Source organism: Entelurus aequoreus, linkage group LG15 (assembly GCF_033978785.1).
Source record: "Entelurus aequoreus isolate RoL-2023_Sb linkage group LG15, RoL_Eaeq_v1.1, whole genome shotgun sequence".
NCBI classification, from domain to species: Eukaryota; Metazoa; Chordata; class Actinopteri; order Syngnathiformes; family Syngnathidae; genus Entelurus; species Entelurus aequoreus.
The window spans coordinates 10,294,946-10,322,235 of record NC_084745.1 but is presented as its reverse complement, the minus strand read 5'-3'; the positions used below and the strand labels follow the sequence as shown (position 1 = coordinate 10,322,235).

The 27,290-nt window shown below is 39.9% G+C and overlaps 1 protein-coding gene across 1 annotated transcript in view; it reads left to right on the top strand.

The window, feature by feature from the left end:
* LOC133629790 (sodium channel protein type 4 subunit alpha-like) overlaps positions 1-27,290 on the top strand; it is a 170,470-nt gene that overhangs the window by 17,051 nt on the left and 126,129 nt on the right. Inside the window, exons 5-8 of the mRNA XM_062020788.1 lie at positions 4,794-4,912; positions 13,986-14,075; positions 14,139-14,267; positions 26,243-26,334. Of these exons, the coding sequence (XP_061876772.1) occupies positions 4,794-4,912; positions 13,986-14,075; positions 14,139-14,267; positions 26,243-26,334 (430 nt within the window). The remainder of the gene's footprint in view (positions 1-4,793; positions 4,913-13,985; positions 14,076-14,138; positions 14,268-26,242; positions 26,335-27,290) is intronic.

Genomic DNA, 27,290 nt, shown 5'->3' with positions numbered 1-27,290 from the left:
ATAAGTTTTTCAACTTGTTTAAGTCGGGGTCCACGTAATCAATTCATTCATTGTCTCAAACTTGCTAAAAGTAAATTCTAGATTATAATTCATGCGTCTCTCACCTGGTAGCAGACAAATGTGGCCATGGACCGACAGACACATCCCCCCGAGATAGCAAAAAATAAACAAAAAGACGCTGGTTGCGGCAACTTTTTTAAAATCTTCCTGAGGACTGCGATTGAATCTTTATCCAAACTGAATTATGTGAGGGTGCCCTCGGTCGGCATCCCAGCGAGAGTGGAAATAGTACAGTAAGTGTTTGTTTTCATTTGTTTTAGTATGGTTTGTTTGTATGTTTAGCTGCTAATGCTATAGTTTTACAATAAAGCTACATACGTTTAGTACTCGGCTTCTAAAACTTGTTATTCATCCTTTTTCTGTTTCGGGCTCAAAGATATAAGGTCCTGGGTCAGCATTTTTCCCAAAGTAATCGTTGTTGGCTCTCACAAAGTCTGCTTGATTAGCATTGTTGTTGATGGGGAAGGGATCTGTGGTTCCTAACGCTACGTCATTAATTCTCAAAATAGCTCAGGAATCTCCCGGAGTTTGATACTGTTTTGATCATATCTATTTATTCATAAACTTTGGAAGCCTTTTGGTGTCATAAATCAGATATATATAATATTAGGAAACTACTTTTTTCCACTCTTCTTGTATGTTAAAGTTAAAAAATACGCTCTTGGAAATGAGCCAGCTCCTTAACACATGTTTACCTGACCGTCATATCCTGGGATAGTCTCATCAAAACACGCTGTAATATTTTCAATAATTTCCTGAGAGCAAGCGTCCTCTCCAGTGGACGTTAAATTTCTCACATAGCAGGACTATTTTTTTCTAAAAAATGTGTCACTCTGACAAATTACACAAATGTCCACTACAGAGCATACTGGTTCTCAGGAGGATATTGAATGAGACAGTATGGAGTCAGAACACTGGGTTTGTTAATTTATTCATAATGTTTTTTAATGAATCCCCTTTAGTTGCTACACATTAGTAGTCTTTCTGGGTTCCAGCACACGAGACAATAAAAACGTCAAAAGAAAAACTGAACAATACAGAAAAAACACACTGAAGAACAAAGGATATGCATATAAAATGCTATACATTAAAAAACAGTACTCCAATACATCCATCAAAACAATTCATATATAAAACACAGACTTTTAAGCTTGTTTTTAAAAAACACCTTACCTATTTGACTGGGAAGCAGCCCTGTATAACACAGATGTTTGCATTGCACATGTTATTCCTGGCACTATTATGTCTCCATCAGTCTTGTCTAATGGAGTGGCTGTGTATCATACAAACATATAACATTTTAAAGTGACATCATTTTGGCATGAGTGTAGTATGAATAGAATAAAATATATACAAAGAGGGTTATTTTTTATACTGTAACCATGAGTGAACTTAATGCATACCCTCAATACTCTTTGCCACTCATGCAGCTTTAATTTACATAATCTTTTGAATGTCTTCCTTAGGAACAAGGACCAAACAACGGAGCAATAATTGAGATGAGACAACACCAATTATTAACAACTTCATAAAAGAAGCACATTTTCTAATGAGAGATACAGTTCTGCCCATGTTGGACACAATCTTCTTTACATTATAAGACTATGCAATAGATCAGGCCTGGGCAATTATTTTGCTTCGGGGGGCCAAATTTAGAGAAAAAAATGTGTCTGGGGCGGCCCCCAAACACTAATACAAAACCTCACAATAATGTCTGAATACTAAAAACGTTATGACAGACCGCCTTAAAAACGAAATGGAATTTTTTATTTTTTTACTGAGTGAGACACCCAAAATGTACATGAAAATAAAGAATGTGGGATTTACAATATTAACTATGAACGATAAAAGACTGAATATTGACAACATATGAACGTCACACCCCCTCTCGATTGACATATTTTACAATCAAGCGAAACAAAAATGCAACAAACACAGCGAAAATGAACACAAAGGGTAAAAAAAAACACCTACAATCTGATATATCTGATATATCACTAAGCTTTAGAACTTTGTTGTAAAAATATCCTTCCATATCTGTCCCTGACACCCGCATTTCAGGCTGACACTGTGTGGAAACGCTCCCCACCCACACTGCTTGGTGCCTCGTCTGAGCTGCTGTGACTTAGATTACCATAGTAACTAATTAGATTACCATAGGAACTAGTATATCATGCAAAAGCGCAGATTCCAACCATTGAAATACTTAAATTTGACCGTAAAAATAAGTGGTGCCGTGTTTCAATTTACAGTGATGCACTGTAAAAAAAAAAAAAAAAAGTCATTCAGTCACCAGAATTTAAAGGCCTACTGAAAGCCACTACTACAGACCACGCAGTCTGATAGTTTATATATCAATGATGAAATCTTAACATTGCAACACATGCCAATACGGCCGGGTTAACTTATAAAGTGCAATTTAAAATTTCCTGCTAAACTTCCGGTTGAAAACGCCTTTGGATGATGACGTTTGCGCGTGACGTAGCCAGTGAAACAGGAGTATCGGTAGCCCATTGAAGCCAATACAAAAAGCTCTGTTTTCATCTCAAAATTCCACAGTATTCTGGACATCTGTGTTGGTGAATCTTTTGCAATTTGTTTAATGAAAAATGAAGACTGCAAAGAAGAAAGTTGTAGGTGGGATCGGTGTATTAGCGGCTGGCTGTAGCAACACAACAAGGAGGACTTACTTGGATAGCAGACGCACTAGCCAACGCTAGCCGCCAACCGCATCTGTGATCGGGTGAAGTCCTTCGTCGCGCCGTCGATCTCTGGAACGCAGGTGAGCACGGGTGTTGATGAGCAGATGAGGGCTGGCTGGCGTAGGTGGAGCGCTAATGTTTTATCATAGCTCTGTGAGGTCCGGTTGCTAAGTTGCTAAGTTAGCTTCAGCGTCATTAGCAACAGCATTGTTAAGCTTTGCCAGGCTGAGAATTATTAACCGTGTAGTTACATGTACATGGTTTAATAGTATTGTTGATCCTCTGTCTATCCTTCCAGTCAGGGATTTATTTATTTTGTTTCTATCTGCATTTGAGCCAGATGCTATCACGTTAGCTCAGTAGCTAAAGAGCTTCGTCGATGTATTGTCGTGGAGATAAAAGTCACTGTGAATGTCCATTTTGCGTTCTCGACTCTCATTTTCAAGAGGATATAGTATCCGAGGTGGTTTAAAATACAAATCCGTGATCCACAATAGAAAAAGGAGAGAGTGTGGAATCCAATGAGCCAGCTTGTACCTAAGTTACGGTCAGAGCGAAAAAAGATATGTTTTGCACTGCATTCTAGTCCGTCACTCTAACGTTCCTCATCCACGAATCTTTCATCCTCGCTCAAATTAATGGGGTAATCGTCGCTTTCTCGGTCCGAATCGCTCTAGCTGCGTTGAAAACAATAGGAAAATATGAGGAAGCGAACAACTGACTACGTCACGCTACTTCCGGTAGGGGCAAGGCTTTTTTTTTTATCAGAGACCAAAAGTTGCGAACTTTATCGTCGTTGTTCTGTACTAAATCCTTTCAGCAAAAATATGGCAATATCGCGAAATGATCAAGTATGACACATAGAATGGATCTGCTATCCCCGTTTAAATTTAAAAAAATCATTTCACTAGGCCTTTAAACATATAAACAGTGGTACGGTATTTCAATATACAATAATTTGGTGTTAAAAAAACACAGTAAATTTTATGGTAAACTGGTGACTGAGATGCCATTTTTTTTACCGTAAACTCTATAGATTTTTTTATTTTACAAGCTAACTAGTTGCCATCTATTGAACCTCTGTATGCCTTATATTTACATAAGGCGGTATGGGGCTAAATTCCTCCTTCGTGGTGCTGTTGCATGGTAAAAATCTCTGTTTGGCATATTTTCACTAAGGCCCTTAACCCTGTAACACCCCTTGTTGTAAAATTACAACGTTACCTTTAATCATCCTAAAAAACAATCTGTTATATATTTTTTTATTTTTTTACCACATTTACATAGTCATTGGGTCCTATTGTTCAGTCTCACAAGGCTATTGGATTGTACATTTGTTTATAAGTCACGCCTTCTGGCCATGAACTCACACAACCTCTCAAGGTTTCCTTCGAACAAAATCTATTTGTTTCATTGGACTGGATTCATCAGATTCAAGTAATTGAAACGTCTTTTATAATTTTTTTGGGTTGTTATTACAATGTCTAGAGCATGTACATATGTAGTTATTGTGGAACAGATGCATCAAATTTCATTTAGAGCTTGTTATATAATTGTTGCAATTATAAAAGAGGGGGAAAAAGCGTTTTTTAAGAGTTTTATCTTGTTTCATATTTTTTATATTTGTAATAAATGACTTCATAAAAATATAACTAATGTGTGATTATTATTAATGGTATATACCGTTATGGGGCTAAGTAAGCAATCAACCCTGCAAATGAACGCTTAGTTGTTCAGACAACGTGAGTACAAATACAGAAATTTTGCTCCCATCAAAGCCCAATGTTGCAATATTACAACATTTCTCTAAAAACATACATAAACGTATTTTTTTTAACTATTCAATTTCTGCGTCAAATGCCTCCTACAACAACATCTGAAAGGTCAAATATTATTTTTTTTAGGTTTTTCTATATTTGGGTCTTACAGGGTTAAAGGCAAAAAGTTTAGGCACCTCAGATCTAAGCAATTAAACTACTTTACCATGTGGTTGTTCTGTGTAAGTTAATGTTTTGTTGTCTTTGCTGGCAGACCTTCATAGTGCTGAACAAAGGCAAGGCCATCTTTCGCTTCAACGCCACATCCGCTCTGTACTTCTTCAGCCCCTTCCATCCTATACGCGCCGTGGCCGTCAGGATCCTGGTCCACTCATATCCTGCCTCAAAGGTGCTCAGTGATCAGGTTGGCTTGTCACACGTTGACTTTGTTTACGCTACGGGCCAAAGTGGCTCAAATGGGATTTTTTTCGAAATCGGATGTTTTTTCCAGCTGACTGTTTACACTGCAAGTAAAATGTGATCTTTATCAGACTGCATTGGAAAAGGGCACTGGTCCCAATGTGGCCTCGACGTCATTTGCATGTGCAGTTCGATAAATTGAAAACATAGGAAGTAGACTGGATTCTGTAAAAAAGCAAAAAACAAGGAAGTTGCTACTACTACTACTTTGCAAAATAAAAGTCGCCACACATTATAAATTAGTGTTTTTTTTACGTGAAAACAAAACAAAATTAGTATAATGTGTGAATGTAAATATATAGTGTAACATATTTGGGAGGGTTCTAATAGTTTTATGGCTGTGAAGTAGAGGAGGTATAGACATCAGCGTGGATCTACGTTTGCTTTATTTTTCAACTTACTTACACTACCGTTCAAAAGTTTGGGGTCACATTGAAATGTCCTTATTTTTGAAGGAAAAGCACTGTACTTTTCAATGAAGATAACTTTAAACTAGTCTTAACTTTAAAGAAATACACTCTATACATTGCTAATGTGGTAAATGACTATTCTAGCTGCAAATGTCTGGTTTTTGGTGCAATATCTATGTAGGTGTATAGAGGCCCATTTCCAGCAACTATCACTCTAGTGTTCTAATGGTACAATGTGTTTGCTCATTGGCTCAGAAGGCTAAGTGATGATTAGAAAACCCTTGTGCAATCCTGTTCACACATCTGAAAACAGTTTAGCTCGTTACAGAAGCTACAAAACTGACCTTCCTTTGAGCAGATTGAGTTTCTGGAGCATCACATTTGTGGGGTCAATTAAACGCTCAAAATGGCCAGAAAAAGAGAACTTTCATCTGAAACTCGACAGTCTATCCTTGTTCTTAGAAATGAAGGCTATTCCACAAAATCGTTTGGGTGACCCCAAACTTTTGAACGGTAGTGTACGTGAACAACTTACGCATTGAACGTAACATCTGAACATATACAAGACAGCGTCATTTCCGATCATTCAACAATCGCTATTTCTTTGGACTCAAAATATACAGTACAGGCCAAAAGTTTGGACATATATACACACATATACATATACAGTATATACACATATATATATATATATACACCTACATATACATATGTATATACATATATATCAGTGGTTCTTAATCTTGTTGAAGGTACCGAACCCCACCAGTTTCATATGCGCATGCACCGAACCCTTCTTTAGTGAAAAATAAAATGTTTGTTTCTTTTCAAATTCAAGACAAAGTTATATGTTTTTTACTGGTGCACAAAATGAACCGTGCATGAACATCACCTTGTTCAAAGATCAAAACCAACACAGTGCATAAACTCACAACAAATGACACACCTGCAGATCAGTGTGACTTCTGCTGTTGCCTTTGAGAGACCAGTTCAGACATGCGTGGCTTCACCTTGGCAAGTGCCACTCTCATGTCATTTTCACAGCAAAGTCTGTTCCTTTTCTTCGTTTTCCACCCAGACATACAACACTAGTACACAGCTCATGAAAAACACTATTTTTTGTTATTGTCATTGTCATTGTAAGTGGGCCAAACACTTATATTAGAAAATAATCTCATGGAAATGATTGCTATCATTTGATTATAATAATAAAACATTTAACTTGTTATTTAGTCAGGTTTGGGACAGATGTGATGCTGGTGAGGCCACAGTGCATGTGCATGTCATGCTCACGCATATGGAAAATTAAAGGGAACATTGTTTGGGGGTATCCATAATACGCCGATAGGGAGAAGTTTTTATTTACACGATGAGTCGGGTGTGTCTTGACTTCGGCGGCGAAGGCTCCGCCGAACCCCTGAAGCCAACTCACCGAACCCCTAGGGTTCGATCGAACCCAGGTTAAGAACCACTGATATATATACAGTACAGGCCAAATGTTTGGACACACCTTCTCATTCAATGCCTTTTTTTTATTTTCATGACTATTTAACATTGTAGATTGTCACTGAAGGCATCAAAACTAAGAATGAACACATGTGGAGTTATGCACTTAACAAAAAAAGGTGAAATAACTGAAAACATGTTTTATATTCTAGTTTTCTTCAAAATAGCCACCCTTTGGTCTGATTACTGCTTTGCACACTCTTGGCATTCTCTAGGTGAGCTTCAAGAGGTGGTCACCTGAAATGGTTTTCCAACAGTCTTGAAGGAGTTAGCTCATCGAGAGAATGCCAAGAGTGTGCAAAGCAGTAATCAGAGCAAAGGGTGGCTATTTTGAAGAAAACTAGAATATAAAACATGTTCTCAGTTATTTCACCTTTTTTTGTTAAGTACATAACTCCACATTCATAGTTTTGATGCCTTCAGTGACAATCTACAATGTAAATAGTCATGAAAACAAAAAAAAGGCATTGGTGAAGGTATGTCCAAACTTTTGGCCTGTACTGTATATTCACATATTACATTTTGCCTATTATTTGCGCACTACTGACAAGTGATGCACCAAAAATTTGTCCGTCAAAAAAAGACCTTTCTCACCGAAACCGGATGTCGTGATGACGTATCCACTTCCTCTGGCGGGCTGCTTCTTTTCCCCGCGCGCACGAATAACGTAGCACGCCCAAAGATGACGAAAAAGTCCCATTTCCGTTTAAACTACAGCCCGAGAGCCACATCCATTGGTCGCACCAAATATTAAAACAGAATTGAGCAAAGATCTATTTTGAGAATTGCCAAAACAAAACTGATACTAAATTTCGACGTACTGGCAAAAAAGGGTGATCGACAACACTGCTCACACTAAAAGAGAATGTAAGTGTTAACCCTTTAATATCATTTGTATGTTTATTTGATGTTCTGATATGATATTGTTGAAAATAGATGCATTATGATTAAAATAGCCCATGTTTGACAAGCTTACTCTTGTTTTAAGATAGGATAGACTGTATTTCTCCCACAATGGGGACATTATGTGGCTGCAGTGCAGATACAGAAAGTCCACAAAAAATAAGTTACAACTAGGAGGAGTTCGTTAAAAGTACGACCCCTGTTTTCGGCCGACGGAAACAAAGATGGCCGACTTCCTGTTTATTTTCAGATATGGGTTCTTGGGAGTTTTCCGTGCATCCCATCTTGATAGACGTCTCCAGCGATTTTATATATATTTTTTCGTTGAACATGAAATTTTGGGGATTTTTTGTGCATGTTAAGGGCCTCAAAAAGGTGTCAAAACACATAGAATAATAATAATAACATAATAAAACACAGCAATTTCTATAAGGCCCCTGCGGTGCTTGCTTTGCTGCTCACATGAAAACAAGAGAAAACCGTCGAAGATCACAAAGGACAGATATTAAAACAGAAGAGCCAGCCTACTCTTAGTTCCAACAGATATGATATGCTTTCAAATGCATCATGTGCTCGCCCGGCCCGTCTGTCAAATTTCAAAAGCCAATGTGGCCCCTGAGCCAAAAGGTTTTTGCCATCCCCGGTTTAGACTGACTCGCATTTGAAAAGATCAGACTCCAATCGGATTCGGACTACCTCCTGATGTGGCCTGAATCTGATGCCAAAAGATCAGATTTGAAGCCTTTAGACTGGCCCCCCAAAAAGTCAGATCTGTTAGGGCTGGGTGATATATCGGGTTTGTAAGATATAACATTATTTTTTAACGAATTAACAAAATATCCTAATATCGATATAATTTATTTCACGTTAAAATGACCAAACACTGCTTACTTTATTTCCTTGAATTGGCGCCGGGAATATGGTATTCGCATGCCTCGAATTACAGCCGGGTCAAACTCGTTTCGCAAAATAATTAGCGCATGCTTGGCACTTCCGCCGGGTCAAATATGATTCATTAAATGACTCCCGCCTCCTGGTGGTAGAGGGCGCTAGTGATCCTTCTTGCGACTGCTGGTACTGCAGAAGAGTGCTGCAGAAGAAGACAACCGGCAGCAAGAGTGCGCAGCCATTGTTTGCTTGGACTTTTAACATGGAGGATTACATATCTAAAATAAAACCGTTTTCTAAACTGGACTTTCAATCGAAGCAGGAGGTAATACTTAAAAGGAAGATCTCCATCGAGACAGAGAGACTTTTAAAACCGAAGAAAGATAAGGAAGCTTCTATAGCGATGCTTTTCTTCAAAAGGAGCTGGCATGGACTCATTTATACCTAAAGGTAAGACAATAATAATGTTTTTTTTTATAAAATGTGCTTTTCATGATAAGGTAAGCGCCGGAGTGAGAAGAGGTTTTAAAATAATTAGCGCATGCTTGGCCATCCCGCAGGCTTCTGGTAAGCGCCGGAGAGTGACAGGAGGGTTTTAAATTAATTAGCGCCCCTGCGGCTATTCAAGGAAATACGGTATTTGTTGCGTTCCTTGTTCTCCCCCGCCTCCCACTCCATGGGCTACTAAACCCCTCCCTTTCCTCCTTCCAAGACGTGCAAGAACATCCATGATTGGTTGGTTGTTTACAATGAGGAATCACGATTGGTTGAGATTAAGGCAAAGTGGTACGGACAGGCCAATCAGAGGCAAGATAGGGCGGGTCATTGAACCAGGAAGGAAAATCACAACAGACATCCCAAATGACGACAAGAGAATATTCAAGCGAGCGATTTATATACCGTATAAAAAAACCTAGTGGGAGATGGCAGGGGTATTCTCTTGTTTAGATTTCATCCAGGAAACCCACAATGCGTCTACTTGGCCACATTTGGACAAATGTATGCGTCTGGATAAAACATTCATTTGAGTTGTTTACCATGTAAGCACAAATCAAAACTGTTCTCGAGTTGCCAAGCCGGGCATATTTCGCACGAGAAATGTTGCCAAAAATGTATGCTAAAGTGAGAAAGATCATAGCCGCACAATGAAGTCAAGTCACTTACTTGGCGCTGACCAGAACTGTACGTGTGAGATAGTCCATTACATCGTCGACTGGGAATTAAAAAGTGCCTGCCTGCAAATGTATTTTTTATCTGACTTTGATACATTTTGTATTATTTGCACATCTATGTTATTTATTTTACGTAGAAAGAATATTTTTCTATTTTATTTATGTCATGTAATTCTGTGCTACTTAAACAGTTTATTTTCTGTGCTGGTAATACCCATCTTGACTAACTGGGTTAATAAAAGTGTCACTGACTGTTTACAGTACAGTTGTCATTCACTTCAATTTCACAGAATTTCGCTCAAAAATGAATATCTTTATATGTATACTTTCACCGGAAAATATATCGAGATACAGTACCGTATTTTTCGGAGTATAAGTCGCTCCGGAGTATAAGTCGCACCGGCCGAAAATGCATAATAAAGAAGGAAAAAAAACATATATAAGTCGCATTTTTGGGGGGAAATTTATTTGATAAAACCCAACACCAAGAATAGACATTTGAAAGGCAATTTAAAAATAAATAAAGAATAGTGAACAACAGGCTGAATAAGTGTACGTTATATGAGGCATAAATAACCAACTGAGAACGTGCCTGGTATGTTAACGTAACATATTATGGTAAGAGTCATTCAAATAACTATAACATATAGAACAGGGGTCACCAACCTTTTTGAAACCAAGAGCTACTTCTTGGGTACTGATTAATGCGAAGGGCTACCAGTTTGATACACACTTAAATAAATTGCCAGGATTAGCCAATTTGCTCAATTTACCTTTAACTCTATGTTATTATTAATAATTAATGATATTTACACTTAATTGAACAGTTTAAAAGAGGAGAAAACACGAAAAAAATGACAATTAAATTTTGAAACATAGTTTATCTTCAATTTCGACTCTTTAAAATTCAAAATTCAACCGAAAAAAAAGAAGAGAAAAACTAGTTAATTCGAATCTTTTTGAAAAAATAAAAAAAATAATTTATGGAACATCATTAGTAATTTTTCCTGATTAAGATTAATTTTAGAATTTTGATGACATGTTTTAAATAGGTTAAAATCCAATCTACACTTTGTTAGAATATATAACAAATTAGACCAAGCTATATTTCTAACAAAGACAAATCATTATTTCTTCTAGATTTTACAGAACAAAAATTTTAAAAGAAATTCAAAAGACTTTGAAATAAGATTTAAATTTGATTCTACAGATTTTCTAGATTTGCCAGAATATTTTTTTTGAATTTTAATCATAATAAGTTTGAAGAAATATTTCATAAATATTCTTCGTCGAAAAAATAGAAGCTAAAATGAAGAATTAAATTAAAATGTATTTATTATTCTTTAAAATAAAAAAAATTAATTTACTTGAACATTGATTTAAATTGTCAGGAAAGAAGAGGAATGAATTTAAAAGGTAAAAAGGTACCGTAATTTCCGGACTATAAGCCGCACCTGACTATAAGCCGCACCAGCTAAATTTAGGGGATAATACAGATTTCTCCATATATAAGCCGCACCCGACTATAAGCCGCAGGGTTTTGATGTGTAATTACCGTAGTATATAGGGGTTCCTGCTACCACGGAGGGGATTGTCGGGACAGAGATGACTGTTTGGGAACGCAAAGCTTCCTATTTATTAACAATAAATCTTTCAATCATTCAATCAAACTTTCACATCTTTGACATGGCGAACAGCATTTGTGCAGAGTACAAATAATACAACGGTGCAAAGTAATACAAAGTGCTCGCCTGTACGTTATCAAAATAACCAGCCTACCGGTATATGAAAAGTCAGTCTTTAATCATTGTGTCATCGTCTTCCTCCTGCGTACTAAAACCACCGAGATCCTCTTCGTCGGTGTCGGAGAAGAACAGGCCGTAAATAAGCCGCACCCTTGTATAAGCCGCAGGGACCAGAACGAGGGGGAAAAGTAGAGGCTTATAGTCCGGAAATTACGGTATATGTGTTTAAAAATCCTAAAATCATTTTTAAGGTTGTATTTTTTCTCTAAAATTGTCTTTCTGAAAGTTATAAGAAGCAAAGTAAAAAAAATTATGAATTTATTTAAACAAGTTAAGACCAAGTCTTTAAAATATTTTCTTGGATTTTCAAATTCTATTTGAGTTTTGTCTCTCTTAGAATTAAAAATGTCGGGCAAAGCGAGACCAGCTAGCTAGTAAATAAATAAAATTTAAAAAATAGAGGCAGCTCACTGGTAAGTGCTGCTATTTGAGCTATTTTTAGAACAGGCCAGCGGGCTACTCATCTGGTTCTTACGGGCTACCTGGTGCCCGCGGGCACCGCGTTGGTGACCCCTGATATAGAACATGCTATACGTTTACCAAACAATCTGTCACTCCTAATCGCTAAATCCCATGAAATCTTATACGTCTAGTCTCTTACGTGAATGAGCTAAATAATATTATTTGATATTTTACGGTAATGTGTTAATAATTTCACACATAAGTCGCTCCCCGCCAAACTATGGAAAAAACTGTGACTTATAGTCCGAAAAATACGGTATATATCGAATATCGAGTTTAAGTAAAAATATATCGAGATATACTTTTTCGTCCAGCCCTACGATCTGTGTCACTTGAGGGCAATAACATCCGATCATTGCAGGTGTGCAGTGTAAACGGGGTTTTTGATTGCTTCAACCCTCATGTCAATGCTTATCATGTCAAGGCGCGCCATGTTTGTCCACTCTTCACACACAATGTCGAGAAAATACTGGCCTCAAAGTGAGGAAAGACGCAGCAACTAAGCCTTGTGTAATGAAGTGATGGTGCAAAGCGGGGTGAGTGCGGCCATGTTGGTTGTGACAGGTGGATGTCTCTATGTCCGTGGTCTGGACTTCCTGCTGGACCCTAGACAACATTGTAACACCGTCAGTCATCAGAATTCCAGAAAAGTCTGACATGGCGGACGGCGGCCTCAGACATGAATTCACACCCGAAACCCACCCGACCCTCCCCTTGTTCCCAAATATCGCCCCGACCCCATCCCGTGCCTTGTCCTCACCCCGCACTCGTCTATTCTTAGCCATCGCCACGGCTGCTGCCGTTGAGAGATGGCGAGCCGGCGGACACGCTGTTGTTGTCAGGGGGATAAGCGGGTGAAGAGGTCGGCGGTAGAGGTGCGGCGCTGCTGATGTGGCGCTGGTGTGTTCTTACGAGGGTTTTATACGGGAGTGGGGGGGTTCTGGTGAAGTGGACGCTCAGAGTTTTTATGAGTGTTTGTGTGTGATCAAGTGCGTTCTGGATTCCGGGCCGACCGCCGTGGCGCCACCGTGACAAGCTGTGTTGTGAGGCCGTCGTGTGTTTTGTGTCCCTCGCTCGAGTGTCACTTTTGACCACGTGTCCCATGAGTCGTCGCTCTGAAGGACGCGCGTTTTGATCCGATTGTCCCACGAGGCTTTGATGCCGTCGCCCTCGGCGTGGTTTCACTTCTCTCCCCGAACAATAGCGGTCATCAAACAGCTCCACGCCGACTGCACTGGTAGGGAGGGTTGACAGTCGGCTTTTCGGGATAAAAGCGGTTGAGAGGCGAGGGAAGCAAGAAAAGAAGGCTCCTGTGGAGGGCGTGGGCGACGTAACAACATCACAGCTATGGCGGCCCTTGCGGTCCTTAAAGGCAGGCCTGTCATTACGCCGTAATTAGCTCCCGGGTCTGTGTCGGGGGGAGTAGCGGGGGGCATTTACGTTGTTTGTCAATAGCTAAGCGTATTATCTTGCCGCCGCCATCATTCCAGCCGCCACTCCATCAACAATTAGGCCGCCGCTCAAAGTCTCACACGGGGAGTTTGTTCCGTGCGCTCAATGACTGTAATTATGATGCATTTATAGCCGTGACTGACAGCTGCGCTCGCGCTCGCCCCCGCCCACCTCCCTACTCCCGCACGCAACACGGAGCAAGGCAGGTAAAGGTGATACTTACCTTCCTGCTGCGCCACGGCGCACTATGATTGGACACGTATGGATGGGCCCACGAGCCTCCGCCCCCCGCCCGTGCTGCTGTCGTTTAGCGTGTTGGGAGATTTTAATTGCTGTGACATGTGATTGGTGTTCTGACCTCTGGAGTTGTGTTCCTCAACGAGCGCACGTTGTTCAGCTTGTTCATCATGTGCACCATCCTGACCAACTGCTGCTTCATGGCCATGTCGGAACCCACCCACTGGGCCAAGTACCTGGAGTGAGTGCACATCCCCCTCCTGGTGTCCCAACCCCAGTTTTATATGTGCCTCCTTTGTGCCAGGTACACCTTCACAGGTATCTACACCTTCGAGTCGCTCATCAAGATCTTGGCGAGGGGCTTCTGTGTGGGACCCTTCACCTTCCTGAGGGACCCGTGGAACTGGCTCGACTTCAGCGTCATCGTCATGGCGTGAGTGACACCCCGAAACAAACACATTTCAAGGCTTCGTTTAGGATAGGATAGACTTTATTTCTCCCGCAATGGGGAAACGACTTTTGTTTTCGGCCAAAAAATGTCCGCCGGAAACAAAGATGGCCGACTTCCTCTTTATTTTCAGATATGGGTTCTCGAGACTTTTACATGCATCCCATCTTGATGGACGTCTCCAGCGTTTTTATATCATTTTTTTCCGTTGAGCATAACGCGCCTGCAAATTCTGGGGATTTTTTTTGTGCATGTTAAGGGCCTCAAAAAGGCATCAAAACGCATAGAATAATAATAATAACATAATAAAACACACCAATTTTCTTGCTTTGCTGCTCACATGAAAACAAATGGTGAGCAACGAATAATACATGTTACGCACGTACGATTGCACCATGCTTTGACAAAACGACAGCACAAAACAAAAACACAAGGGGTGTGGGAAAAAATCGATTTGAATTCAAATCACGATTCTGACGTTGTACGATTCAGTATCGATTCTCATTTTTCAAAAATCGATTTTTTATTTTTTTCATTTTTTAAACATTTTTTTATTTGTATTATTTATTTATTTTATTAATCAATTCAACAAAATAATACACAGCCATACCATAACAATGCAATCCAATTCCAAAACCAAACCCGACCCAGCAACACTCAGAACAGCAATAAACGGAGCAATTGAGAGGAGACACAAACACGACACAGAACAAACCAAAAGTAGTGAAACAAAAATGAATATTATCAACAACAGTATCAATATTAGTAACAATTTCAACATATCGGTGATTAAAAATCTCTCATTGACATTATCATTAGACATTTATAAAAAAAAATTGTTTTTAAAAAGAACAATAGTGTCACAGTGGCTTACACTTGCATCGCATCTCATAAGCTTGACAACACACTGTGTCCAATATTTTCACAAAGATAAAATAAGTCATATTTTTGGTTCATTTAATAGTTAAAACAAATTTACATTATTGCAATCAGTTGATGAAACATTGTCCTTTACAATTATAAAAGCTTTTTACAAAAATCTACTACTCTGCTTGCATGTCAGCAGACTGGGGTAGATCCTGCTGAAATCCTATGTATTGAATGAGTAGAGAATTGTTTTGAATCGGAAAAATATCGTTTTTGAATCGAGAATCGCGTTGAATCGAATCGTGACCCCAAGAATCGATATTGAATCGAATCGTGGGACACCCAAAGATTCGCAGCCCTAAAAAACACAATTTCAACACCCACATACACCGCGGTGGCCTTTGCAGTGCTCCACGCCATTGTCTGATGGGGTTGGGGGCCGCACTTGTCAGAGACAGGAACAGGCCCAACAAAGCAACCAAGAGAGCCAACTCAGTCCTGGGCCGGCCACTAGCTCTCGTCCAATGTCCGATAGAGAGACCGAAGTGTCCGATAGACGCTCAGTCAGCCAGGGCTCCGTGAAGCCCGTCCATCCCGACGCAACTCCACGCGGACTCCGGTGTGGCAGAGAGCCGGTGAAAACATGGCTGAGGCAGATTCACAAAAAAGGACCGCAGACGTCCCAGAAGAGCCAACCCCTTGTTGCGCAGTCCCGAAAGGGCCCGAACCAAAAGGCAAAAACAAGAACAAACAAGTTAAGCAGAGCTCCTGCAACCAGCAGCCACTATTGAGGTCTTTATATTGAGGTTGTCCACGTGCGGGTTAGGCATGTGAGCGCCTAATCCAGGTCGGACATGTTTGCAGCGTCAGGGAGAAGCGCTGTCAGAGCGACTAAGGCGTCACAAAGTTGCAATGAAGTGTCAGCTGAGGAGCAACATGGCCGCCGGCGGAGCTCGCAAGCAGTCGTCATCGCCGTCCCTTTCTCCTCCCAACATGGCGACCATCCAACGTTTGCCTCAGAAAGGAAAAGAGCGCGACCCTTCCACTTCACTAATTGAGTGACTGATGGAAAATCACTACGCTTTAGTTTGCTTAGCGATCAGGTGGCGATCAATCAGCGAGGCAAGCGTGTGAGACGTGCGGCGGGGGACGCCGTCTGGAAGATAAATGATCGCAATGAACCGATCCGATCAATGATTGACCCCCTCCTCCCCGGGCTCGGCTCGAGGGTTACCGCCGTCTAATGAAGCGCCACGGCCTGTGCTGATGGCGGGCTACTAAATCGGAGCATCTTGATGAAGGTGCCCTCGTGCGATGGGCTAAGTAATGTGACCCCCGTGACCCCAAGCACTCATTGCCCTCTGGGCAAAATGGCCGCTCTGAATTAAAAATCCAGCATTAAGACAGTTAGGCGCCACTTCTGGTGGCTGCTGTGTGAAACATTACGCTTCCATCGTGGAAGATGGTGATAAAACAAATAATGAAAAATGACTTCCAATTTTTCATTTTCTTTACATCAAATTACAGTATTTTCCGGACTAAAGAGTGCACTGGTATTTAAGCCACACCCACCAAATTTGAGAAGAAATAAATACTTTTACATATTTTAGCCGCACCGGACTAAAAGCCGTATCAATCAATCAATCAATGTTTATTTATATAGCCCTAAATCACAAGTGTCTCAAAGGGCTGTACAAGCCACAACGACATCCTCGGTACAGAGCCCACATACGGGCAAGGAAAACTCACCCCAGTGGGACGTCAATGTGAATGACTATGAGAAACCTTGGAGAGGACCGCATATGTGGGTAACCCCCCCCCCCCCCCCCCCCCCTCTAGGGGAGACCGAAAGCAATGGATGTCGAGTGGGTCTGACATAATATTGTGAAAGTCCAACACATCAGCGAAAGTCCAGTCCATGGTGGGGCCAGCAGGAACCATCCCGAGCGGAGACGGGTCAGCAGCGTAGAGATGTCCCCATCCGATGGACAGGCTAGCGGTCCACCCCGGGTTGGGAGCAGAGTAGAAAAGAAAAGAAAAGAAACGGCAGATCAACTGGTCTAAAAAGGGAGTCTATTTAAAGGCTAGAGTATACAAATGAGTTTTAAGATGAGACTTAAATGCTTCTACTGAGGTAGCATCTCTAACTTTTACCGGGAGGGCATTCCATAGTATTGGAGCCCGAATAGAAAACGCTCTATAGCCCGCAGACTTTTTTTGGGCTCTGGGAATCACTAATAAGCCGGAGTTCTTTGAACGCAGATTTCTTGCCGGGACATATGGTACAATACAATCGGCAAGATAGGCAGGAGCTTGACCGTGTAGTATTTTATACGTAAGAAGAAAAACCTTAAAGTCGCATCTTAGGTGCACAGAAGCCAGTGCAAGTGAGCCAGTATAGGCGTAATATGATCAAACTTTCTTGTTTTTGTCAAAAGTCTAGCAGCCGCATTTTGTACCAACTGTAATCTTTTAATGCTAGACATAGGGAGGCCCGAAAATAAAACGTTACAGTAATCGAGACGAGATGTAACGAACGCATGGATAATGATCTCAGCATCGTTTGTGGACAAAATGGAACGAATTTTAGCGATATTACGGAGATGAAAGAAGGCCGTTTTAGTAACACTCTTAATGTGTGACTCAAACGAGAGAGTTTGGTCGAAGATAATACCCAGATTCTTTACCGAGTCGCCTTGTTTAATTGTTTGGTTGTCAAATGTTAAGGTGGTATTATTAAATAGATGTCGGTGTTGAGCAGGACCGATAATCAGCATTTCCGTTTTCTTAGCGTTGAGTTGCAAAAAGTTAGCGGACATCCGTTGTTTAATAAATGCCGTAAAAGCCGTAGATATATACCAGTGCGAAAGATTTTTAAAAATGTTTTATTTAAATACCTTAATTGTGTCCAAGTGGGGCCTGTAACACGGCAGGAAAACGGCTGATCAAACAAAAAAGAAGTCATCGTCATGGACCCACGAGCTGCGGAAGCTAGATCTCCAATCGGCTAAACAAACTCAATAACTCCACGGTGACGTTTGGTGAATTTACGAAACTGAAACAATACAAAAAGAATGCCATTGTAAGTTAATAATACTAACACAGACACTTGCAAATGTGTTAGCATATTAGCTAATGCTAACAACGCTAGTTTCATTACATTCCGATAGCACGTACAAATATGCATGCAAACACTCCTACAGACATCACACATGGGACGGTTTAGTGAGTATAAATCGTTTTAGTTATATTGTAAAAGTTACACACGTTGCTTGGAGTGATGAATGAAGAATCCTTTCGAGCAGAAAAAGCTATGGACAGTTATACTCCCGGTTCAAGGCACGAAACAGGAAGTACATGTTCAACCCGCAGCACCTGCAGTGGGCGAGCTCGTCTAAATGATGGCGCCATAACACACCTTTTCAGTGTCTCTGTCCGTGTTGTAGGAAAACTAATTGTTGAATACAAAACATTACGGTCGTTAGTGAAGAAAAGCCATCCATTAGCCGCACCATTTATCAGGCGTATAAAAAGCGTTGGGAAAATGTAGCGGCTTATAGTTCGGAAAATTCGGCATGCTTTCATTGAAAGAAAATTTGTGAGCAAATGAGGTGGCGACTTGTCCAGGGTGTATCCAGCCTTCCGCCCGATTGTAGCTGAGATAGGCTCCAGCGCCCCCCGCAACCTCGAAGGGAATAAACGGTAGAAAATGGATGGATGAATGGATATGTATGTATTAAAAATTCAGTTTGTAAAAAAAATGGTGTTTCAAAATTTAGTGTGTAAAAATAACTGTAAAAATATTCAGGGTATTAAAAATCAGTTAAATAAATTCAGTGCAGAAAAATGTGTTGCTTCAAAACTAAAGACCCACTAAATTAATTAGGACTGAACCAGCCAATAAAGTGTCAAGTTTGAAGTTTCTAAACTGATTTTTTTTTTTGCACTGATTTTTTTTACGCAGTGAAATAAATAAAAAAAGTATATTTTTAAAAATAATTAAACATCCACATTTTTGGTTGAAAATGTTCATTCAATAAAATTGTCAGCATAATTTATTAAAATTGTACAAAATAAAACGCAAATCTGTTACATAAATTCAGTGTCCAAAAAATTAACATCCATACAAGTAAATAAAAAAAAATGTATATTGATCAAATCAAGAAGCAATTTGTTACAATAACACTCAACAACCAAATACGGTACTACAAGGAATTCTGGGATATATATTGTGTTACTTTCTGCTTTAAAGCTCTTCTCATTTCATTATTTCTTCATCAAGTCATGAGCTGTAACACACACACACACACACACACACACACACACACATAGTGTCAGTAGGTGCCCGCCCTTGACCCGTGGACCATCCCGCAGTCAGATGGATCTTTAGCAGCACAGGGACACATAAGTCACATATTAGCGTACACACACACACACACACACACACACACACACACACTAACGCACACACACACGGTGCCCCTGAAACGTCACCTCAAGCTTTATTAAAAGCAGAGTGATGGTCAGTAAATAGACACACCCGTCCGGACACACACAGGAGTCAGACTGATGCTCTCTGCCCCTCCCACTGAGTCACAGTTTCCATGGCAACAGTGTCCGTTGCCACCAATCGACACACCTTGCTTCGCCCTTTTGCTGCCGCCGCGCTAATGGCCGGCGTCACATGACCATTCGCACGTCAGGGTTCTTGAGTTGGCGCGAGTGCGAAAAAGTTGACGGAACAAAACGGAGGAAGCGCACGATGAACTAAGTCATTAAAGTCATCTTTGACACGTTAAAGTAACTATAAATTTTTTTTTTTAAAAGTACAGACTGAAGCTTTTACTGCTGCCGCCATCAGCACCGCCCCTAACGACCCTCCCCTCCTACCCCCGCCCCCACGGTAATTCAATCAATCTGCCAGTCAAGGGGGGAGAAATATGAGCTCTTCTCGAAGGCTGTTAGTAGCTCGCCAGCAGATGAGTCGATGGACATAAGGGCGGGTCAAAATGTCCGCTGTCGCCAGGCACCGACCTGGCTCTGTCTACCCCAAACCACACCCTCCTTTGCTCTGCTTGTGTTTTACTGACACTAACCTTTACCAGAGGACGCCATATGGTGTACACATATACCGTATTTTTCGGAGTATAAGTCGCACCGGCCGAAAATGCATAATAAAGAAGGGAAAAAAACATATATAAGTCGCACTGGAGTATAAGTCGCATTTTTGGGGGAAATGTATTTGATAAAAGCCAACACCAAGAATAGACATTTGAAAGGCAATTTCAAATAAATAAAGAATAGTGAACAACAGGCTGAATAAGTGTACGTTATATGAGGCATAAATAACCAACTGAGAACGTGCCAGGTATGTTAACGTAACATATTATGGTAAGAGTCATTCAAATAACTATAACATATAGAACATGCTATACGTTTACCAAACAATCTGTCACTCCTAATCGCTAAATCCCATGAAATCTTATACGTCTAGTCCAGGGGTCACCAACCTTTTTGAAACCAAGAGCTACTTCTTGGGTACTGATTAATGCGAAGGGCTACCAGTTTGATACACACTTAAATAAATTGCCAGAAATAGCCAATTTGCTCCATTTACCTTTAACTCTATGTTATTATTGATAATTAATGATATTTACACTTAATTGAACGGTTTAAAAGAGGAGAAAACACGAACAAAATTACAATTAAATTTTGAAACATAGTTTATCTTCAATTTCGACTCTTTAAAATTCAAAATTCAACCGAAAAAAAGAAGAGAAAAACTTAAAAAAAAGAATTTATGGAACATCATTAGTAATTTTTCTTGATTAAGATAATTTTAGAATTTTGATTAAATAGGTTAAAATCCAATTTACACTTTGTTAGAATATATAACAAATTGGACCAAGCTATATTTCTAACAAAGACAAATCATTATTTCTTCTAGATTTTCCAGAACAAAAATTTTAAAAGAAATTCAAAAGACTTTGAAATAAGATTTAAATTTGATTCTACAGATTTTCTAGATTTGCCAGAATAATTTTTTTTAATTTTAATCATAATAAGTTTGACGAAATATTTCACAAATATTCTTCATCGAAAAAACAGAAGCTAAAATGAAGAGTTAAATTAAAATGTATTTATTATTCTTTACAATAAAAAAAATACATTTACTTGAACATTGATTTAAATTGTCAGGAAAGAAGAGGAAGGAATTTAAAAGGTAAAAAGGTATACGTGTTTAAAAATCCTAAAATAATTTTTAAGGTTGTATTTTTTCTCTAAAATTGTCTTTCTGAAAGTTATAAGAAGCAAAGTAAAAAAATTAATGAATTTATTTAAACAAGTGAAGACCAAGTCTTTAAAATATTTTCTTGGATTTTCAAATTCTATTTGAGTTTTGTCTCTCTTAGAATTAAAAATGTCGGGCAAAGCGAGACCAGCTTGCTAGTAAATAAATAACATTTAAAAAATAGAGGCAGCTCACTGGTAAGTGCTGCTATTTGAGCTATTTTTAGAACAGGCCGGCGGGCTACTCATCTGGTCCTTACGGGCTACCTGGTGCCCGCGGGCACCGCGTTGGTGACCCCTGGTCTAGTCTCTTACGTGAATGAGCTGAATGATATTATTTGATATTTTACGGTAATGTGTTAATAATTTCACACATAAGTCGCTCCTGAGTATAAGTCGCACCCCCGGCCAAACTATGAAAAAAACTGCGACTCATAGTCCGAAAAATACGGTACTATGTTAAAATACTTTCCAGGAATTCACAGAATTCCCGGTTTTCCAAAGCCCTATTGCTACCTTTTTCTTTCGGCTTCTCCTTCAACAATTTCAGCCCATTCCAACCATTCCACCATCAAAACATTCCACTTGGTTAGGACATGAAAGGTACCGATTTAAATTTTTTTTGTACAAATGCCTGGTTTTTCCGAAATTCCAGGAATTCCAAAAAACCATTTCTCATTTACAAAGTGTTACTACGTCAACATTTCTTGACCGATTCAAAACATTCCAACTCCAACACATTCATATCATCTAGAGAAATTGTGATATTATTTCTATTTTTAAAATGTTCTGGTTTTCCCAAATTTCCAGGAAATTCTCATTTTAAATGAAGGGACATTTTCAAAGTGCTACAACTCCCACATATCTCATCCAGTTCAAACCGTTCCACCATCCACACACTCCACTCATCCTGCACATTCAAACTACTATTTTCGAAGTTCAAAACATTTCCAGGAATTCCCGGTTTTCCAAAGCCCTATTTCCGCCCTTTTTTCTTTCGGCTTCTCCTTCAACAATTTCAACCCATTCCAACCATTCCACCATCAAAACATTCCACTTGGTTAGGACATCAGAGGTACCGATTTTTTTTAAATATTTTTTTTACAAATTCATATCATCTCGGAAAATTGTGATATTATTTATATTTAAAAACAAATCTGGTTTTCCCAAATTTCCAGGAAATTCTCATTTTAAATGGACATTTTCAAAGTGCAACAACTCCCACATATCTCATCCAGTTCAAACCGTTCCACTTCCAACAAACTTTGTCGGCTTTTAGCTTCCGGAGTTTTCCATCCGATCGGAACAGTTCAAGTGTCAAAACGCTCAGCTCGGCTGGGAATCGAGAGAAAATATATTTAGGTCTTCCCAAATATCCCAGATTACCAGGAATTCCAGGTTTTCTGGGACATTTTCCCCATTGAAAATGAATGAGCCAATTTTCTAACTTGCGCAATTCCCACATTTCTCACCGGATTCGACAGTCCACTCATCCTGGACATTCAAACTACTATTTTAAAATAATTTCCAGGAATTCCCAAGATTCCCAAAGCCCTATTTCCACCTTTTTCTTTTGGCTTCTCCTTCTACAATTTCAACCCATTGCACCATCAAAACATTCCACTTGGTTAGGACATCAAATGTACCAATTTTTGTTTTTTTTGTACAAATGCCCGGTTTTTCCGAAATTCCAGGAATTCCAAAATACCATTTCACATTTACAAAGTATTACTATAGTCAACTTTTCTTGACCGATTCAAAAAATGTCAACTCCAGCCCATTCATATCATCTACAAAAATTGTGATATTATTTCTATTTTTAAAATGTTCTGGTTTTCCCAAATTTCCAGGAAATTCTCATTTTAAATGAAGGGACATTTTCAAAGTGCTACAACTCCCACATATCTCATCCAGTTCAAACCGTTCCACCATCCACACACTCCACTTATCCTGCACATTCAAACTACTATTTTCCAAGTTCAAAACATTTCCAGGAATTCCTGGTTTTCCAAAGCCCTATTTCCACCCTTTTTTCTTTCCGCTTCTCCTTCAACAATTTCAACCCATTCCAACCATTCCACCATCAAAACAATCCACTTGGTTAGGACATCAAAGGTACCGATTTTCTTTTGTACAAATGCCTGGTTTTTCCGAAATTCCAGGAATTCCGAAATACCAATTCTCATTTACAAAGTGTTACCACGTCAACATTTCTTGACCAATTCAAAAAATTCCAATTCCAACTCATTCATATCATCTACGAAATTTGTCATATTATTTCTATTTTTAAAATGTTCTGGTTTTCCCAAATTTCCAGGAAATTGTTATTTTTCATGAAGGGACATTTTCAAAGTGCTACAACTTCCACATATCTCATCCAGTTCAAACCGTTCCACCATCCACACACTCCACTCATCCTGCACGTTCAAGCCAACGTTTACAGTCCGGAAAATTCCCATATTACCAGGAATTTCTACCCATTGCAAATTAATAAGCAATATACAAACCTCTCCATATCCCACATTTCTCATCCGATTCAAACCGTTCCAACCTCCACACACCCCACTCACCCTGAACATTCAAACTACAATTTTCCAAGTAAAAAAAAATTCCAGGAATTCCCGGTTTTCCAAAGCCCTATTTCCACCTTTTTTTCTTTCGGCTTCTCCTTCTACAATTTCAACCCATTCCAACCATTCCACCATCAAAACATTCCACTTGGTCTCCAACCCATTCATATCATCCAGGAAAATTGTGAAATTGTTTCTATTTTTAAAATGTTCTGGTTTTCCCAAATTTCCAGGAAATAGTCATTTTAAATGAATGTACATTTTCAAAGTGCTATAACTCCCACATATCTCATCCACTTCAAACCGTTCCACCATCCACACACTCCACTCATCCTGCACGTTCAAGCCAACATTCACAGTCCGGAAAATTCCCATATTACCAGGAATTTCTACCCATTGCAAATTAATAAGCAAAATACAAACCTCTCCATATCCCACATTTCTCATCCGATTCAAACCGTTCCAACCCCCCCACACCCCACTCACCCTGAACATTCAAACTACAATTTTCCAAGTAAAAAAAAATTCCAGGAATTCCCGGTTTTCCAAAGCCCTATTTCCACCTTTTTTTCTTTCGGCTTCTCCCTCTACAATTTCAACCCATTCCAACCATTCCACCATCAAAACATTCCACTTGGTCTCCAACCCATTCATATCATCCAGGAAAATTGTGAAATTGTTTCTATTTTTAAAATGTTCTGGTTTTCACAAATTTCCAGGAAATAGTCATTTTAAATGATTGTACATTTTCAAAGTGCTATAACTCCCACATATCTCATCCACTTCAAACCGTTCCACCATCCCCACACTCCACTCATCCTGCACGTTCAAGCCAACGTTCACAGTCCGGAAAATTCCCATATTACCAGGAATTTCTACCCATTGCAAATTAATAAGCAATATACAAACCTCTCCATATCCCACATTTCTCATCCGATTCAAACCGTTCCAACCTCCACACACCCCACTCACCCTGAACATTCAAACTACAATTTTCCAAGTAAAAAAAAATTCCAGGAATTCCCGGTTTTCCAAAGCCCTATTTTCACCTTTTTTTCTTTCGGCTTCTCCTTCTACAATTTCAACCCATTCCAACCATTCCACCATCAAAACATTCCACTTGATCTCCAACCCATTCATATCATCCAGGAAAATTGTGAAATTGTTTCTATTTTTAAAATGTTCTGGTTTTCACAAATTTCCAGGAAATAGTCATTTTAAATGATTGTACATTTTCAAAGTGCTATAACTCCCACATATCTCATCCACTTCAAACCGTTCCACCATCCACACACTCCACTCATCCTGCACGTTCAAGCCAACGTTCACAGTCCGGAAAATTCCCATATTACCAGGAATTTCTACCCCTTGCAAATTAATAAGCAATATACAAACCTCTCCATATCCCACATTTCTCATCCAATTCAAACCGTTCCAACCCCCCCACACACTCCACTCACCCTGGACCTTCAAGCATTTCAGTTTGCCTCGCACGTATTGGTGGCTTGTGTATCGGGCATTCACACGCCATTCCTACCAGAATTGCACTTTTTCCAGTTTGTATTATTTTATTATATCACGTTACACACAATGTTAAAATGTTCTTGTTTAACAACATTGGTCTTTATTTTGTGTTTATTCAGTGTGAAAAAATGGAATGTTAAGCTTTGTCTTCTTCTGTTGTCGCTGTACACGCCACACTGCCCCCTGCAGGCTCTTAACAGAGTTTATCAAAGTAGGCAACCTGCAGGCGCTGAGAACCTTTAGAGTCCTGAGAGCCCTGAAAACCATCTCGGTCATCCCAGGTAAGGGGCGGGAAAGGGAGAGGAAAGGCTCGCCATTGCTGTGTGGTCGTTAAAAAAACAAAACGTCCTCCCCGTGTCCATTACGTCTGTGCTCAGTCCCCGCCCCCCCCCCCCCCCCCCCTTCTGCTTCCTGCCCCCGTGCGTGGGCAATGGCGGGTGTGGTCAACGGGACACCAACAAAGGAAGCTGAAAACAGGAGGTCGACTGGAGGGTTTGATAGCTAAACACGCTATAGCGAGCTGACGTCTGGCTTCTGAGGTCAGAGGTCACGCAGGTGTGGTCCCCTCCAGGTGGCGTCCCTGTGAGCAGCTCCTGCTCCAAGCGTGTGTGTGTGTGTGTGTGTGCGTGTGTGTGTGTGTGTTACGTGCTTGTGTATGTGCGTGACGCCCTCTTTGTGTCTCTGTGCTTGTGTCTGGCCTTGTTGCAGATATGTGACTGAGTTTGTCGACATGGGTAGTGTCTCGGCCTTGCGGACGTTCAGGGTTCTGCGAGCGCTCAAAACCATCTCAGTCATCCCAGGTGAGCGCGGGGGAGGACCGCCCCCACCTCCCCTACGTGTTAGCACACGGCGTGATGCACGTTGGTAGAATGCAGGACACAAGTGGACATCAGAGGTCCAGGATACAGCATCTTGTATAAATACCAACATCTAGTTTCATTATTTTATGGTCATTTGGATATTTTATTTTGAAAGTTTTTTTAAATGAAGAAACTCATTTCTAGATGAAAAATGTGCAGGCTGATGCTGGCTGACCTCTGTATGTTGCCACTTAGCACGTTAGCATCTAGCAATAACAGCATGACTTTATATTTGTGGTGGCGTGTTCAAAAGTATACAGTAAGTAGTACCAACACGTACTCCTGCGCCTTAAAGGGGAACTGCACTTTTTGGGGGAATTTTGCCTATCATTCACAATCCCTATGTAAGACATAAACCATTGTTTTTCTTTTTTTTTTAATGTGTTTTAATTTGTAAAATAAAATGTACACTATTGCGCTAATTAAGGCCTCTAAAAAAACGCCAACAAAACTCCATTTACATCTCGTGACCTGAATATTAACCAAGTATTAGCAATATTGTTATTATAAGTGCTAACGCAGGTAATCTATTTTTAGCCTCGCCGTGATCACAGAGGGCTAACTAGCCTATGCTGCAATATTGACATATTGATTGAAACTTTTATTAGTAGATTGCACAGTACAGTACATATTCCGTGCAATTGACCACTAAATGGTAACACCCGAATAAGTTTTTCAACTTGTTTTAAGTCGGGGTCCACGTTAATCAATTCATGCTATATTGAGCTGCTGCATCGCCTCCGAGTTTGTAAAAGTTAATTCTCGATTATAAATCATGCCTCTCACCTGGATAGTAGGAGGTTGTGGACATAAACCGAGAAGTCGGGCAACTTTGACATCCAACTTTGACCCACAGATGGCGAGAAAGACTCAAAAAACACTTGTTTTTGGCCACT